An 18,926-nucleotide genomic window follows, 5' to 3' on the forward strand; every position below is an offset into this window, starting at 1 on the left:
CAATACTATGTGCAATAACTAAAGAAATGCATGCGTTTTTGCATTGTACTCTTTCAATGCAACCACTTTCAATGTAAAAAGCTGCTGCCAGTTTGTGGTGTACAGAACTTGAGCTACTGTTATTTGGAAAGTCCTTAGAGGTTGAAAGTGCACTGAGGAACCACGACTACCTGCTTGTTCTGCTTTCATACCCTGCCTGAAGCATGCAGTGGTCATTGCTGAAGATGGATGCTGGCAGAGACATGTTTGGTCTGATGCATTCCTACACTCTCTGGCTTGTGCTTTGGGGCTTCTGAGAAGGGAAGCAGCACCAAGGCAAAGAAAAAAGATTAAACCATTATGATTTTCTACTTAGCAGTCACTAGCTTCCAGAAGAGTATCTTCCAGAGACACAATTTAATGCTGGCAAATGTGCAAGCCCTTTTTTACTGCTTTGAGGAAATTTGGCACAAGACTTTGGTGTCATAATAACATAGTATTGAACACTATGGGGAATTTGCCAGTTTGAGAACATTTTTTGATAGGATCTTTTGCTTTGATTCACATGGCTAACTTGAGGGGTACACAGGTATCTTTAATACTTTTTTTTCCATCATGTGGCTGACTATTTCTTGCAGCACATTTTTTCCCCTCACAAGAGTCTTGCTTTTTTTCACAGCTTTTCTCTCATGCTTTCAGAGCCATCTGTGCTTTCTCATTGTTTTCCTGCAAGGGCCCTGAAGAGAGGCTGTTTTACCAACCCTCTCTGGCTGTAACATTTTTTCTTGTTAATGAACACATTCATTCAAGAAAGTAGCAGAAAACAAAAAGCACTGAAGACAGGGCTACTGTGGGACGAGTTCTTTGTCAGTGTAAAATAATAAGGCTCCATTAAAGCAAACGATACTACAGAATCCTACACGAGCAGAGCACTCCAACAAGCACTTATATACACAGTACTGAACAGACTAGGAGTAGCTCTGCTCTGCTACATCTCATCTGCAACATTTGAGCACCAATACAAAAGAAATGGAACACGTATAAAAAGTTAAAGCAACAAATGTCATCAAAAAGTGACCAGTAGTAAGTCAAAGCATGAGAAGCAGTAGTGTGACCTCTGTAGTGATTAAAAGTAAGCCAATTTGCTGAAAACTCCTGCGTTATATGGTCCAGCAATAACACTGCCCTTAGAGAGTTTAAATAAGAAATGTCAATGGAGTTGAATATGTCACATGATAATGGACTCCTGCTGCTACATAAATGCTGAGGCATTAAATGTGAAGCATTTACTGAAAATAAATGTTGGAACAAAGCCAAGAGGTTTCTTACTAAACTGTGAGGCATTTGTAATGCAAGCAATTATGTATGACAGAATGTCATATCTGTATGTCTCAGGCATTTTATGAAACATGAGGTCAAAGGCATGAACTGAAGTGCACTGAGTGCATTACGGCACTTGAAGAATGATTCTCCTAATGTACTGAAAAATGAGTTCCAATATGTGGGGTCATTATCTCATAACTTGACCCATTATAAAATCACTTTGCTTGCTAGAAGCACAATCCTGGTGTCCTCACTCAAGCAAAGCCCTCAACAATCTGAACAAGCTACCAGGCAGATAACAACAGAGGTTTGGGAGAATGTTTTCCAGTTTTCCTGTGTGAGTAAATGTGGTGCCACATGCAGCTGAAGCTACAGTTTCTTTTGCTGGCATTCCTTTGAGAGCATCAGTTCTTTTCTTCTACTGATTAGCTAAAGAATCATCAGGTATTGATTTATAATAAAAGCAGGAATGAAATTAAAAAAAAAAACAACTTTACTTTATATGGGCAGTTGATGTCAAACTGTTGGAGGACTATGTGAAAATCAAATGTCTTCAGGCTTTAGAAACATGAGGAAACACTGAACCAAGTTCACTGCACTTTGGTCCTAGCAGAACTTCATGGCTTCAGATGCATTCAGTTTTGCCTGGTCTCTCTCCATTTATTAGCATTTCCATTTACTATTTCTGTATTTCCATTTACTAGCAAACCAATCATGACCTTCAAGGTGCAGAATAGGCCCAGGGCTAGTGCTTTTGGATATAAAGTTTGTGCCAAATATTCAAATCACCTGATGAGTGTTATCTATACTACCCTTTGATACTCTGAATGGTGCCATTGAAAAAAAAGAAGAGGTAATATACGAGCACTTATTTCCAGACTTTCATTCTGCAGAGAAATGTAGTTTTTTCCCCAAGTTACAAAAGTTTCCAAACTCACAGCATAACAGAATTAAGGCAACTTCAAACAGTGAGCATTGAAAACACATGAATAGGGTTATTCAGGAGAAAAGAACACTTCTCACCCATTGTGCTCTTCCTCTTGTCTTCCCTGTCTTCTGTCCTGTTTGGTATGGCAGGAGTGGGTGGAGCAGATGCAGCTGGTGGAAGAGGGGCACGCCTCTTCTTTTTCCTTAAATCATTCAAGGATGCTCCTTGTGATATCTAACAAAGTTGAAAAATAAGCACAGTAAAGGATATATTTTGTTGATGTTGTAAATTTTCAGTAACCAAAAAAAAGTGTTTGCCATATGACCTAATTTCTCAGCAAGGTATATTTATAATGAGCAATTATAGTGACAAGCAGAGATTAAAGAATTACAGTAATATTGCACTCAGAAAAGGAAAGAGACGAGAACTGCTGATGAGTGTCACAGCAGAAATACCACTCTGGTAGGCATTTGATGTTTTTGGAAAAAGTGAACTAGGGAGCCCAACACTCAGCAAAGCAAAGTATGTATGTTGTTAAGCTTGAGCCATAACAAAATCTTTTCCCATTGGTTTCTTCAAACCTTAAATTATGGTTAAATACTCCAGTTGGCATGTATAGTGAATAAAATCTTTCTTATTTCTTTTATTTTACTCTCAAATTCTTGTCTAAAGATTTTTGAGAGAAGAATCAGAATTGCCTGTTTGCGTGATGATATGAGATCACACTGCACTCTATTCATGCCTACTGGACTTCACAGACCTGCTTTTGAAGATCTGTAACACCTTGGCTTCCAATAATTGCAACATGCTTGTTGCTATGCCAAGACTTCATTACTGTTTATGCTCCTTTTAAAAATAACAAAAATGTTATTACAAATGACCTTGGTTTCATTGGGCTGCATAATATTTTCTGTAGCTTGTTGGAACTTAGCTCTATTTCCTCTTTCTGGAAAAATAATAATAATCAAACCATGTAGGGAAATCTGTGGAATTTTTATATTTGAAAGGTACTGACAACACCAGTTAGTACCAGGCTTTGATGAGGTAGAGAGTAACGGTGGCTGCCCACATATAACATGCTGCTGGTATTCCACCAAAGAATTCTTCAGTTCTTTGATTTAACTGCTCTCTCCCAAATCTTCTGTACCTAACATACAGCACTGCAGTGGTTTTCTACTATTTCAGGCGTAAGGTGTAACTAATAAAAATAAAAATTACAACAATCATATCATAATATTTCCTTTAATCCAGAGGATTAACAGATCCTTAAAATACAATTGTTGTGGGAGATTTCATTAAACAAACAGTAGCTTCACAGTGCCCAAATCTACCACCAGACTTCAGAAGAAAGGCACTCATTTAAAGGTTTCCTTTCCTACATTGAGTAAAAAATCTGAGAATGAATGAATTTTACAAAGAATAGGATATGAAAAGAGTGTCCTTCACTTAGCCTTCCCTTTTAAAAATACTCAGGAGGCTCTTACATTTTAAAAAAAGAACCCTTTTGTTCTCACCTTTGAGGATTATGCTTTAACCACCATGCCACATGACAACTGGATACTCTCCACCCCTTGGGGAACCTGTACCCTGCGTGGGAGAAACTTGGTAGTAACTACATTGGACATAGACCACAGCAACCAGGACGAGCTGCAGCTTCACCCCAAACAAGGGTGGGAAAGGAAGGTGTCCTGGTCTTAATTCCTACTATCATGGATGATGTCAGCATTTTATATTAAATTTCCACCAGATACAGTACATGACTAAAGCCAGTGAGGCCAATCTGGACAAAGTTAGGCATAGTAAGTGGGCAATAATGTTAGGAGTAACTAGCAACTTTGTGGACCTAAATTTTTGTCACCAAATTTCATAGAATTTAAAAAAGTATTGGACTTATATCCAGAAAAGAGAACCATACCAAATGCTCGAAATAGATACAGCAAAATTTTAGAGCTCCACTGAAAAACTTCTTACAATGTTACAGTGTTGTTCTACATTAAGATGGGACATTCCCCTGACAAAGAAACTGCCTGTAGTGATTAGGAGCTAACCCCAGCTGACTGAAGTTGAAACAGAATGCTCAATATTGAGCTGAACATGGGAAACTCCATTCAGTGAAATAAACTCATCAGGCTTTGGTTTTGAGGAGGATAATACCAAGGACAGCCACCTAATGCTGCATTCTCCTCCACTGAAGAAATTAGTAAATACACACTTTGAAAAAAAAAATCCCATTCTTTGCCCCTGCATTTTAAAAAACTAACAACATCTAGGCACTTAATACTGTATCTTGGTTCTGCAGGATACACTACCTTACAGGAAAAAGAGAAAGAAAATTAATAAAGTGGTGATTTTGATTACTATGAAGACTGCAAGATTCAGTAACTATGGAGAAATTGAATCATCTGGGAGACAGGCACCATCTGAACTTTCTCAAAACTTCACAATACAGGCTTGACTTTTGCAGCTGTTTAGTGGCATTTTGCAGCTTCTACCTTCACTCCTCCCTCTCCAGACAGAAAATTCATTTTATTTTATGACAAAAACTGTTTGGAAATGATAAAGCTAGGAAATCTTAACAATCAAGGCAGAAAATAAGGAAATATGTCCTCCCACTTAAAATGTTAGAGATCACTAATCACCCTTCTCCAAGTACAGGAGGCGTGAAGGATGTTAGCTTGGTATATTCAAATCCCACAAAGAGACATAATTGCTTTCCTATGAAGAAAGGATCCTTGTTAGAACTCAGATTATCCTTTTCAGCTCTCTGTATTCTTAGTCAATTCTTCTGAGGAACATTAGATACATGTATGGATGATCATGCTGCTGCAGTTAAAGAATAGGCTAGGAAAGAGCTAGTGCATGACTGCAATAATGAAAGTTTGGTGAAATACACACACAAAAATGCTTTTATTATACTGTCAGCTAAGTGCAGTATTCGCGTAAAGAAGATAGAAAGCTTGTTTAAAGCCAGTCATGCTACAAAGTATATAAGAAGTATCTACCTCAAGACCAAGCCATAAAAATTGTTAAAAGTATCTTTTCTTTAATCCCAACTTCGGTAAACCTATGAGGCTAAACATAAATGGAAAAAACACAATGAACATTCTGTTTCTTTCTTCCAATTGTATATAAAAAACCAATAGAACTCGAAAATAATTTGTTATGGCTGGCTGCTTCTTTTATAAAGAAATCAAGCCTTAGCAACATTATTTGCAGTAACTTCCCATTGAAACTTTGTAAGAGGAGCCCCTCTCTGAGTCTAACAGAATATTTCCTAGTCTTAGCACTTGTGTTTTGCTTATATTTATCAACAAGTAATTATTAGATCAGCTCCTGTCACAAAAAATGCATAATTTGAAAAGATGTTAACTAAATTCTGACTATAATTAATACCATGAACTGAGCTAGAATAAAAGCGGTCAAAATGACCCAAATCTGAAAAATAGCCCAGTTTCTCTTCCCCTACTGATAAGATAACATAGAATAATTAAAATAAAACAAAAACCAAATAAAAAAAGTCATCACATTCAGGGATCATGGGCTCTTTGACAAATACTTCCAACATTGTGTACAAAATATCTGAGCAACGTGCTGAATTTGTTTTCCTACTGTGAAAGCTCAACATACTTAACAAAATTTGATAAGATAAGATTTGAGAATATATTTAGAGCAAAACAACAGTATCATGGGGAGGTTAATTGTCAAAATTGTGTAGAAGGCCAATCCTTGAAATTTTCAATCAGTAGCATTTCACGGTCAGCCCACTTGCAAACAACTTGTGGACATTGTAAGAGTGCATGTATAAACTGAGTTTAAGTTTCTTTATGTGTAAAGGTCGACTACTTTCTTTGGGTCAGATTGCAAAGAATATGAAATAATGAAAATTATTAAAGGAGGCCCAAGGAAACAAAAGTCACCACTACTGAAAATTCAGCTAGCATTCAAAGACAAGGAGGATCTCAGATAGAATTCCAGTGTGAGCTCCACTCCTTTGCCTTGCCTGTCCTCTATTTACAGGCCAGACACTAGTTTTGTATTTGTCAGCCCTCCCCTTTTAAACTTTCTAACAGAAATGTTGATTCATAAAAGTACTAATCTGTGGTCAATGCCAACTTTCTGTAATCCACAGACCCAACCGGGCCCAAATTCACTGCAGGTTTATGGCTCCTAAAACTGAGCCTCCTCTGTAAGCCAGAAATGGCCCCATTAATTTGCATAGTTTGTGTTTCAAAGTCTAAGCCAGTCTTTCCAGTATTTTTTATAAACACTGCAAGAAACATTTGTCCTATGGCAACAGATTTTTCCTTTTACTATCACTCCTATCATTTTGCCATAGAAAGGGAAAATTCTTAAAAACCTAAGAATTTTCCAGTCTCGATATTTAATATAATTCTCCTTAAAGCAATTTTCTTCCTGCTCAAGAAACATAGCTACAGATTATAGAAATGTATCAGCAATAGAATCATCTCTGGAATAAGAATTGCTTATAAGGGATGCCAGATTATTGTTGGGCATATGCAAATAAATAATTCTATAGCACATTATATGTGTGAAGAAAGTCCTTTTAATCTCTTGCCTCTTTCTCCTTTTCATGCAATGTTACACATCAGGACCTTTTATCATTTTATACAGAAATCGGCTAATTTGTATAAAATTGTCCTGATCATGGAAACGGTGAACGGCTGCAGAAATTATTTTTAGAAGTAAAGAAATAGAACTGGAAAAAGGACACATGGAGTCAATCACCAGCACACCCTCAGTACAAAGTGGTTCCATCATCCCACACTGACCAGACACATACGCTGATTTAAGTGAGCCAGATTCTCATACACCTGCTGGCCATGGTATTGCATGGGGGCAGAGAGCCTATTGAAATTCAAAAGTGTTTAAATGCAACTCAAACAGGAAAAACCTCCAGAGCTAAGCTGTAACTGAACAAACAACAGTATCATCCCAAACCATGTGTGGGACCATCTCAAACCTCTTCCCCTGCAAAAAAATTCTGAAATCTTCAAATAATTAAGAACCATTTTACAAGAATTCTAAAAGAAAGAACAATGCATGTTTCATTAATTGACTTTAAATTCTTTATATAACTGCACTAATCCTTTATAATATTCTATGAAAGACAAGTAGTAGATTGGTATGTAAGATTTATGGGTTTAGATTGAAAGACATATTACTATGACATAACTTAAAGCAGTTGAGAAGAAAATATTTTGATCCAAGAAGAGTTGCTCTAGGAAAATCAGACAGATAAATCTTTCAGCGGCAGAATGGAGACATAAATCTGTCCACTAAACTTGATGATATAAAAGCTCTCCTGCACAGCTGATTCTGCATTTTCACAGGGCAAAAGATGCTTCAACATGCCTAGAACTAGAAACCACAAGAAGTCCCAATTGAACATTAATGTGTCTTATACAACATTTACTCATGTGCCTAATATTCCCTGGACAGGTCATATATCATTAGACTTTTCATTGGCATACACTGACAAAGGAAAATTCAATGAGCTCTCAAAACTGGGCAACTGAGCTAATGAGGCTGACCACTTTAAGCTTCATTGAATAAAATGAAGTCTATTCAGCACTGAACTTCTCTACCTTCTTTCCTTATTGGGTAGCATCCTGCTTCATTTGATTAAAAGATGAATGCTTAATCCATAAGTACACAAGTGCACTAAAACACAAGTATATTAGAAACTGCATTCAAAGGCAGCAGCCTGATGTCTCCCCAGAAGCACGTCCTCACTGTGAAGAATGCATTTGTGTGTGTTATTTAAAATATTTACTAGGATACCATGCAATACAACAGCACATTACCAGAACAACAGACAAAAAGATAATAAAAAATCTAGCACATTGAAACACTTTTAAATAGGGTATCATTTGGAAAACTTGCAATTTGGTAAAATGCATAGGAATAATTACACTTTAGGAATTAGCAAAGAGTTTCTCTGCATTGGTCATTTTACTTCCATTCATGTTGATGTGTTGGAACTCAAAGCCTGGCAATAAAATTAATAAAAATAGGCTTAGCTTTAAGTAAGCCATATGAGTAAGTATGCTGGGATAGCAGGATTGATATTTGGACTGACTAGACCTGACAGCACGTATAACTCTGGACACATCACTCTCCTGGGGAACAGATTTAGATGGGAGACTCCCAAGCTACTGCCAACTTGAGTTTAAGTCCACAAGAACAGCAAGCAACTCAAGGAACAGTATGACCATATTTCAGTCCTGACAACTATCCCTTTCAAAGAAGGGAGCTTCCTCCTGACTTTGAAACTCTGCACTGTGCTTCCCTGTGCTCTGCAGGTGTCTGTCTCACCCGATGGCTGCATCCCAGCTGTGCTCCTGTACCAGCAGCTGTACTCCCTGCCTCAGCTTCTAAGCTGCTTTGCTGCTGGAAGGGCTCAGGCACTGTGGGAAATCTGTCTTAGAACTAGAGTGCAAACTGCATCTGCCTACTGAAAAGAACCCCACCATTACTATTTTAATCACATATCACACTATTCTCATCACATATCACACTATTTTTGCATAATTTTGCCCATAATGCCTAATTTCAGATTATTTTAAAAAACTATATAACTTTGGTGTTAAACAGAATTTTATAACAGAATTTAATATTGATTATCAAAAATTAAGCTCTGACTGCAAAAACACCTCAGCCTTAATAACAGATAAAAGCCTACTACTACTGGATTTTATAGAAATTTCTAAGATCTTGTGCTTTTTTATTCACAAAATGAAGAAGACAAAAGGCAAGTATGCCCTTGAATACTTGGCTGATTGGTGACAGAAAGCTAAATCAGTTAACACAAGAAAGCCAGTACAAGGTGAAGGGGCCAAGCTCATTTTACCATCTGTTTTTATAGAACACACCCTTTGTGAAATGTCACTGTCAAGGACAGTTAAAAATTAATGCCATTTTAATCCTTAAATCCTTTAACTTGTTCAGTTAAATGTGTCAGACAGGAAACTATCCACAAACAAATCTGAGATGTTGAATTACTAAGATAGCTGTGATTTCCTTTTTTGCAAAATCTCATTTCTAGCTGCAGCATTATTTCCACTCAAGGAAATCACTCTACAACACCAAATATTTTCACATGCATTGAAACATGTAGACTACACAAGTCTGCGGATGTTTGCTTTGGCAAAGAATTGAACTTCCTCTGTTTCTCAGAATACAATGTAATTTTCCTCATTTATGTCTTCATTTAGGGGGGAAAAAAACCAACAAGAACCACTCAAACACTTAAAAATCACATTTTAAAACCACCACAAGCCAATATTCATTCTTCCTCTACAGAAGTTAAAAAAAAGGCAAAATTGACCTCCAGATTTTCATCTCATATTTGTGCACATCTTTTTAGTTAGAACTATACAATTAACATCTTACACTCTTAATGATCTTCATTAGTTTCGTTAATTGTAATTTTCCTTGTGTAGAGATAGCCAAATTAAATTTCTAATGCTTAGCACTAAGTCCTAGGCAATCACCTTGGCAGTCTTCTCAATTTAGAGAAAACAATATCTGATTATTTCCAGTGTTCTACCCCCTTCTATCAGCCTTCTCCTTCTGCAGGCACAAACCTGGGAAACATGGTTTAGGCAGCAAGTTCAGTGATAGTTTCTGATTCCTTTCCCATTTGATAGGTCCATGGAATGGCTTGGGTTAGAAGGGACCCTTAGCAATCGCCTTGTTTGTGCCATGCCTTCCCTCTGCCCCCTTCAAATTCCCACTAAAGGCAAGTTCTCTCCAGCACTTCTGAACACCAGCCAAAAGCCCCTGAATTTCCACAACCTAAAGGCAGGAAGAGGGGGGAAGAACAAAGTGGTACCACAGTGTCAATTAGATCTATTACTAGGACTGTAGCATAACATGGCTCTACACCAAGCTATTGCCCACAAGCGTTAAATTTTATTATCCAAAATTACAGATAGATTCTGCTATGAAGACTTGTTTGAGGAACCCACCATGGCACACTGGTTGTTAGCCACACCTGGAAGAGCCAGCAACATACAGCTGAGCAGGGCTCAGGGGTTGTCTACTGGGTCTCAGGAGGTGAGAAATCATATTCTCATTAAGACAGGCATAGTGCAAAACAAAAAAAAAAAAAAGAGATGCCTACTTCTCCAAGTGACCTATGGCAACTTTACAGAGGATGGTGGCAGACTCTTTTCAGTGGTGCCCTGCATCAGGATGAGGAGCAATGGCCGCAAACTGAAACACACAAAGTTGCACCTTAACATGAGGAAGAACTTCTTTACTTTGAGAGTGGCAGAGCACTAGAACTGCTTGTCCAGGGAGGTTGTGGAGCCTCCCTGTCTGGGACAAAACCCCTCTGGATGTGTTTCTGTGTAACCTGCTCTAGGGGATCCTGCCTTGGCAGAGGGGTCAGGCTGGATAATCTCCAGCTGTCCCTTCCATCCCTAAGAATTCCATGATTTGGTATAAAATAGCTTGAAATAGCAGAGAACTTTTTTTTTTTTTTTAATTATTATACCTATGATGTTTTCTCTTATTTTCTTATTTGGCTAAACAATGACTATATTATTAAGCCATAGAATTAAACCTGATTGACACAGCACATACTTTGTTAATTTTTCAATTTTTACCTTTTTAATTTAGGATCTGCGTAAGGTGGAGTTAGAAACAAAGTCTGAAAAGTGATGCAAACCCAGTTTCTAAATTAAGCACAGTGCTAGGGTCATTTTTCATCGCTCATTGAATGCCAGCTCTTCAGAAGTCTCGCTGCTCAAAATGATCTTTGTCTATTAACTTCCCCTAAATACCATGCCCAACAAAGCCTCATAATTACTTGACACATACTTTCTTCCTTAATGAGAGTTAAAGCTTACGATGACATCAGCCTGTTCTATTTGTCTGAGACTTGCAAGCCAGATGAAGTTTACTTACTGAGCATTGCAACCCTGCCAAAATTCAGGGCTGCATAGAACAGTATGTTCCGGCCCCAATGTCTTGCCAGTTTTCAATGAAGTGCTTGACAGAGACCACATGTGGAGGTCAATCGATGCTATCATGATCTCACCAGATGGTAAGCTGTGGTATCATTCCCAAGGCAGGTAGTATAGCCTGCTCAGAAACAGTTGGCAACTGAACCATGAACTCACAGCCAGAAGCAACTGGATTATTGCAAAAGATCAAGAATGCTATTGAAGCTGGAAAAAAGACTATTCCAGGAATTCTCCTTGCACATAATTCAAGGATTCAACTCTCAAGACATATGTTTTCTTGAAAAAAAATGGAAGTAGTCCTGCCAAACAAATCTTGCATTTTTGCATGATTATTATGTTATGTACATTAAATTGTAATGTAAAGACATTGTAAGCTTACTTTGCTTGTGTTCTTGCATATATATTAAACATCACCAGGTAAGTCCAACTTTGATGTCAATTCAGAGGTTACAGCTACACAGGTTAGAGTGCAAGACTGTAGTACTTTTCAAAAAACAGGAAAGTAGACCATGGAGGAACTGTGCAAATTTTTATAATTACATTCTCCAATCCCTTTAAAATAACAGCCTATCCAAGTCAAATTGGGAAGCACTTGGCACTTCACAAAGTCCAGCCTTCAGTTAAAGCAGGTAAGCAATTTAAGTCACCACTGAACTGACACTGCTTCTATTTCCTGGACAAAGTTGCAAAACACTTATTTCTGAAACTGCAAAAAAACCCCCACACAGTGGATTCCTCTTACAATGTAAAAATGCATAATTTTAAAGTAGACCTTAAAATTTTAAATTCTTCTGGTGCAAAACCTGCTAATTGACTGTGAAAATTATCTGAGTAAAGATTTTCTCAAAGGGTTGTAGCAAAATCAGTCTTATCTCCAACTGCACTTCTGAGAGGCTGTACCTTCTCACTAACACAAAAACCTCTCCTGAAATTCTGAACTAGTTCCTACTTCTTACTGGCAAAACTTCAGGAAAAAATATAATCAATTGTAGTTAATTGCTTCTAGACTGAGAAAGCTTAGACTCCTTTTAAATAATTCATCACACTGTGACACCTTACTCTATTTAAAATTACAGGAAAAAAGAGCTTAAAGAAAAGGAGGGAAAAAAAAACCCGCTAGAAAATAAGTTGGCTGCCTAAAAAAAGAGTTGCCATTTTATTAAAATGCTTTCTGCCACTCTCTTTTTTTAATGAGACACATGCTGTTAGTAAATAAATGTGCAGCAACACAGAGTTGAGCATTAGGACCAATAAAGAGGATGGGTAGCAATTTGGACTGAAACAACAGAATTTCTTTAGAAGTATACAGAAGAAAATTCTGTAATACGTTATTAAAATACAACATACCTTTAACTGATACTCTTTGGAGATGTTGAGAAAGCAGTCACTACACTGCATGTATCATTTAAGCTGTAGTTTTTAATAACTACATTAAAAGAATAAATGTGTTTAAGTGCGCATACACCAGAATTAATTTTTGGAACTGTTTCTATCATAAAAAGAAGTACAAATTACTCCCTTTCTCTAGCAGCTTTTTTTAGCCTTTCTAAATTTCATGCTTTACATGACAGCAAGATAAGCCTTCAGCCATCATTGCACTTTACTCTTTTCTTTTAATTTAGGCCTGCATCATTTATCCAAACCAAAGTGCAGCTGTTAGATAAATTAAGCATCCAAACTGCACAGCAAACATTATCTGATGTGCTGTCAGCTGGCTTAATCTTTGCTATCTGATTACTGTTTTGTAAAACGTGAAAAGTCTGGATATTTCTCATTCAGATAACTAAATGTCATGTTTAAAGCTCTTTAAAAAATGAACAAAACACCTTCAAATTGGAAAGGAATTGTTGAGGTTTAATTTCTTAGTCATGTACCATGGTATAGGGCATGATAAAGACTACAGCCTTTTTTACTGCTCACTCTTGTTTCTTGGTTCTGTACACCTTGATAATGGTCTCTACAATAGGATAGCACTAGCCAGGTTCAGCTCCAGTGGAAATATGAAATTCATAAAACCTTTCAGGTTTATGATTGCTTTCAGAGACAATTGTTTCTATAAAACCTAATGTGTTTCATCACAAAAATTTATGTCTGTGAAGGGCAACACTTTGTACATGGCTTTTTTTGACAAGGCCATTAAGTGAAAGTCATTAAGAAAAGCTCCACCCTTATAAACTCTTAAAAAATATAACCAAAAGTGGATAGATAGAGGGAAAACCCAAAGAGATTGACTTTCTATCTCCTGAAGGGTAGAAATATCATTTTCTAGGTAAAACAATTGCCCCGTCACTGCACAAGACAGAAGTGTCTCAACAGTTCCTTCCTCAGAGGACCTGCAACCTAGAGAGTATATCTGACATGCACCTGGATCAGATACTGATTTGAAATGCAAAGGGATCACATCTTTCATGCTGCTTTTTACTTTGTCAGTGAAAGGCACATGTTTTGTAGAGTCCACTGGACATCACCCATACAGCTCCCAGTCACCTGTAATGTGAGCTGTACAAGTACATATCAGAATTTTGAGGAGCAGCCCAAGGGGCCTGCAAATACAACCCTCAGAGTCCTGTGGGGCTCTGATCCTGCAGTCACACTACCAAGTCATAAAACACACACCAGGCAAGTTGCTTTAGGGTTCATGGTGCAAAGTTCTTACTGGTCCTATGATTTACTGGCAAAACTTCCAGCTCCATTCTGCAAATGCAGCTTTGTACTTTGTACAAATTTGTACAAACTTTGTACTTTCTACAAATGCAGCACAAAACAAAGACTGATGACTGGGAATAGGAATCAGAGGCAGCTGTTTCTTTTTTTAATGAGAAACATATTTTTCTGGTCATCAAATTACCACTGATAAGAAGACCTAGTGAAGTCATTGTGTATGCTGCCAATGACTTTTCTGGAGTGATATCAGATTATATGAGACAATCATTTGGGTATGACTCTCTTTAGTATTCTCCAAAAATAGCTGCACGTGTTAGATCAAGGGCTCTGCTCAGGTTTCTCTGTTAGACTGTGGCAGGTACCTACAGGATAGCAAAAGAAGAGGAAAGGTATGTTTAATACTACCTTCTCGCAAACACTTTTGTGGCCACCAACAAACTTCATTTTATGGGCTTCCTGATGTGATTTATCTTTCAAAATTCATAATGGATTTGTCATTCTTGCAGCATTTGTCCAGTCTCCTCTTAAGCCCATGTAAACTTTTAGTATCCATAACAACCTTGGTGGACCAAGTCAATGAAGACCCATGTGCTTTGACTTTGGGAGTTTGCCTGTTTCTATTAGCTCCAAATGTTCTTACAACGGCTGGCTGAAAAGACAAATCTTTATCCATAGTCTTCAGTGACTTTTTCAAGATGAAGAATCATGGTTTACTTAAGTTGCACCACTGACCCTGTACTAAACTACTCCAAAACTTTGATCACCTTTGATGTTTTTCCATGAGTCTCATCCTATTCTGTAATATCCTTCTGAAGCAAGGAGAACACTGTTGTAGTATTTAAGATGGCATAAAACAGCTCATAATGTAGAGGTGTAATAAAACAATATTTTTTAACCCATTTTTCCTCTCCTAAAATGCTAATCCTAATTTGATTTCCTTTGTTGATTGCTATTGAGCTTGGAGATGACTTTTTTAAAATAAAAATCTAATCTGATCCTAAGATCTTCCTAATCAGATACTGCCAGCAGAGAGATCAGTATCTTACAAGGTCTTAGTAAAAATTAAGAGTGGTCTTTTCTCATGTATACCACTTCACCCTTCCCCACACTGAATATAACTACTTCCATCTGCACGTGCTCCCAGTGCACAGTCTCATAAGGTCTTCTAACTGTTGCTCTTTGTACTCAGTCTTGGTCCTTACTAACCAGATAACTCAAGTAGGAGCAACAAAATTTCTCACTGTTTCTTTTTCAGTTAATTTCTTAATATGATCAACATGGATGGTCAAAAACTCCAAGGCTTCTGCAACATTTCACCACTAGATGAGCAGATCATTTAGTCCTAACCTGCAATCTCTCTCTTCTTTTCTTTTGTGTCTGTTATTTAAGAGTTAGATGACCTTATTTATTATGGAACCGAGACTTGGTTTCCTTATGAAATTCTTGATGAGGGAACTTGGAAGCTTTGTGGAAACCTAGACAGACTGTATCAACCAGATCACACCCATCTGCTTGCTGAACACATCAAGAGCACTCTAAGGAAAAAAACCCTGTAGAGTAGCATTTCTCTTTTACTAAAGCTACATTTACCCCGTTCACTATCTTTATAAAGATGCCAACTGGTTAAATTCTCTATTATATTTCCAGTAATTTTGCCAGTACATAAACCACCTAAGGAGGCTTGGTTTGGGGTTTTTTTTCTTTCTCGTACACCTTCCAAATAGCAACTATATCTTTCACCTATTTTTTCTCAATTTCTTCATGCCAGAATGTGGCATTGGCAGCATTTAGCAGTATTATTCAGTAATTTTTTTTACTCTATTTCTTTGCTTTTCATAGTGGAGACCTACTACAGACACAGTTATTTTATACAATCTTTCCTACATCAGATAGCAGTATAGTCTCTGGTGCATCATCTTGAGAATATTTCACACACCTGCTGCTCAGACAAAGGAACTACAATGTTCTTCACAGACAAAGACTGAAGTGCACTCCTTATCTCTGTTATTGGACAAGCCTGATGGTCATTATCTGTCTGTGCCAGACCACTTAACCTGTGAAAAATGTCAAGCAAGTTTAACTGTTTTACCATCCCAGACTAACAGGCTAAAGACTCTGGCCAAAGCATACAGCAAAATAAATTATTTCTATATGGTTCTATGAACAGAGGCAAAAGACCCCATGATACCCACAAACTCTCAACATCTACAGGAATGCATAAATGAAATAAATTAGCTTCTAACTAAAATTTCAGGCAGAATGACTGGAAGAAAAGCACAAAAAAAAAATATTAAAAGCCTAATGGAAAATTTTTACCATGCATTATTTACAGCCTTGTACATCCAAAATAAGCAACTGCTACATGAATTTGATGTGAAACACAGAAACAAATAAAAACAAATATTATCTCCATTCTTAATTGGTTTATCAATAATTATTTGTTAATCTGAATTAACAGAGACACATAGCTACTCTTTGACCTTATCAAAACATTGCCCCATGTCAATCACATAAGAAGTCCTCAGCCTCTTAATTTGACATCATACAGCAGTAAAAAGTGCACTTCAGCACCCAATATCCAAACTCTAATACAAAAAAATAGCTTCCTTTTCTAAGGCATACATAACTTGGGCATTTGAACAGTGTTCCAGAGAAAGAGCATCTTTATTAAAGATTCAATATCTCTGCCTCATCAGAAAAATGCTGTTGGAAGATATCACATACTGCCTGAGAATTCTAACAAGTCTGCCACAAAGACTGGAGAAGATCACAGCTAACTCTCATGACATCCTCAGTTAATGAACAAAGGCAAAGACACTTCTAAAAATAACATGCAGTATTCACATTTCAGGCCTCTGTGCACAAAAAGAAAATTTAAATCAGAACAATTAAAAAGGCATATAAACTCAGTCATTAACTAACTTTAAATCAACATTTTAAAGTCAGTCAAGTGTTCTTCCTCCTTGTTCTGAATAAATCCTGCTTTCATGTTCTCAGGGAACTTATAAAAACCTGAGAAGTGACCTAGAAGATACAATAGGTTGTAGAAATAAAAGACACATTTTGAAAAACAGCTTTTTCCTACAGCAAAATCTGATTCATTGCATCCTTCCTCAGAATGTGAAAAAATGTATCTGTTATTCTCAAAGGAGACTTCTGGATGCTCCACAGAAAAAAAAAAACCACAAAGCAAAATGAAAATACATTGAAAATACATTCACAGAACACTTAAGGGAGAAAGGAAATGTGTCATAAGAAAAAGGTTGAGAAGACCTCACCCAGAAGACCTTTGAGTCAAGAGAAACCTCCCTTCCTCTCTAAAAGATGATAAAAAAAGCATGCATTCATATCTTGTTGACTTCTAGTAGACATTTCTGGTTTAGGTGTAACCTATGAAAGGGAGATAAGTAATCTGAAGCCATCCACCCTTTTGTTGGATTCTGGGCTTCTTATTAAAACAGAATACATCTGTCACATGTCCCCCACAAACTGCCCATTATCTTATACAGAAGAAGTGAAATAAAGTATGAGGTAGAAGAGAAGAAAATACCTATACCATAGACGTATCCTGCTGCAGTAAGTACAAAAACAAACCCCTCCAAGTACGACTGCAATACTTTCTATTAAAAATAGGAGCTACCAACCAGGTAAATCTAAACTAATTTGAAACTGTTCCTCTTGGGACACAGAACTCTGATCAGAGTGAAATTTAGACAATAATAAATTGCAGCAGATACACAAAAGAAGAAGTAGATGCAAAGAAGCTGGTATGAGTACTGTGCTTCTATAGGTGACGTTAATTAAGTGGGTTTTAGACAGCTGGCTACAGTAAATCTCAGTTCTGTAAGAAGCCATGGTAGGTGCTCTCATTCAGCTGTGACTCTTCTGTCCCTCAACTTCCCACAACTGCAGTGATTGTTGTTATCATGCTTCTCTTAAAAATGTCAAATCTCATAGTTCAAGAAAATTTATGAGGAAAAAAGCTGCCATCCAGACAAACACAGGTTCTTCCTAAAGACTTGGCTGTTTCTCAGAGGGAAAGCCAACTGCAGGAGTATTATTATTTCAAATATCAGATTTATTAGAACTACCCAGGGATAAGGCAGATTGAGGACTCACAGGATACACAGACAGAGAGCTCTACTGGTGGCATCCATTCTGACACTGATGTACATGGCAAGAACTTACTCTACACTGTTCTACAGGATGCTTTGTGCTCATGGCTTTAAGGCTTAATTTGCAGCCACAGGGAAATATGTCATTTGGAAAACCTGAGGAGAACAACAGTAACAGTGTGATTTCATATCAATCAAGATTATCCCTGCTGCCAGCTAACCACAAATCTGTGGCATTAAGATTTTACAGAAGCAAGGTGGATGAGTGGTTATCACTTTGTGCAAAAATGCATGAAAGATGACTGTGCAAAACACTGTGCTGTGGGGACATTACTGGAAGAAATTCTTGCTTTGCTCAGATTTTTGTATTAACAACCTCAATTTAAATTCCTTTGGTGACAGAAGGTGGCACATTGGAAAATAATATGATATTAAAATCACAGTGGCCAGATACTGAGTTGCTGAGCAACCAGACGTAGCTTCTGACATCTTAAAAGTTCAGAAAACATCAAGCTCCAGAATCAGCTTCCTAATTATGGACAGCTGAACTAACCATTTCTAAAAATCTTGGCCACCATTTAAAAATACACCTTAATTCTAAGGAAGACTATGAGTCACACTTCCAAGAAGCTTCCAAGTCCATACCTGTAGCATACACACATACAAAAGGGGAATTAAAGAACTGAAAATTCAGGGACTGATTCTAAAAATTTGCATGAGTCTACAGTTTAATAACACTGAAAAAAATTAGTATGTTAATTATGATCCCAATATTAAATTATTCATACATTTCCTTTACTGCCTCTCCTTTATTTTTACTGCTTGAAGATTATTCTGTGGTTCTTGCTGGCAGAATTAATTCCAGGTATGTTCTCACTATATGCTGTGCTCATCTGCAGTATCATTTCAAGTGTTTCAGGGGTG

At 37.2% G+C, this 18,926-nt stretch overlaps 1 protein-coding gene across 3 annotated transcripts in view; it reads right to left on the reverse strand.

Annotated features, from left to right (window-relative positions):
• Positions 1 to 18,926, reverse strand: part of COBL (cordon-bleu WH2 repeat protein) — a 156,314-nt gene that overhangs the window by 49,625 nt on the left and 87,763 nt on the right. For all 3 annotated transcript variants that reach the window (XM_059469673.1, XM_059469667.1, XM_059469690.1), the window contains one exon: positions 2,326 to 2,464. In XM_059469673.1, the coding sequence (XP_059325656.1) occupies positions 2,326 to 2,464 (139 nt within the window). The remainder of the gene's footprint in view (positions 1 to 2,325; positions 2,465 to 18,926) is intronic.

Source organism: Ammospiza nelsoni, chromosome 1 (assembly GCF_027579445.1).
Source record: "Ammospiza nelsoni isolate bAmmNel1 chromosome 1, bAmmNel1.pri, whole genome shotgun sequence".
NCBI classification, from domain to species: domain Eukaryota; kingdom Metazoa; phylum Chordata; class Aves; order Passeriformes; family Passerellidae; genus Ammospiza; species Ammospiza nelsoni.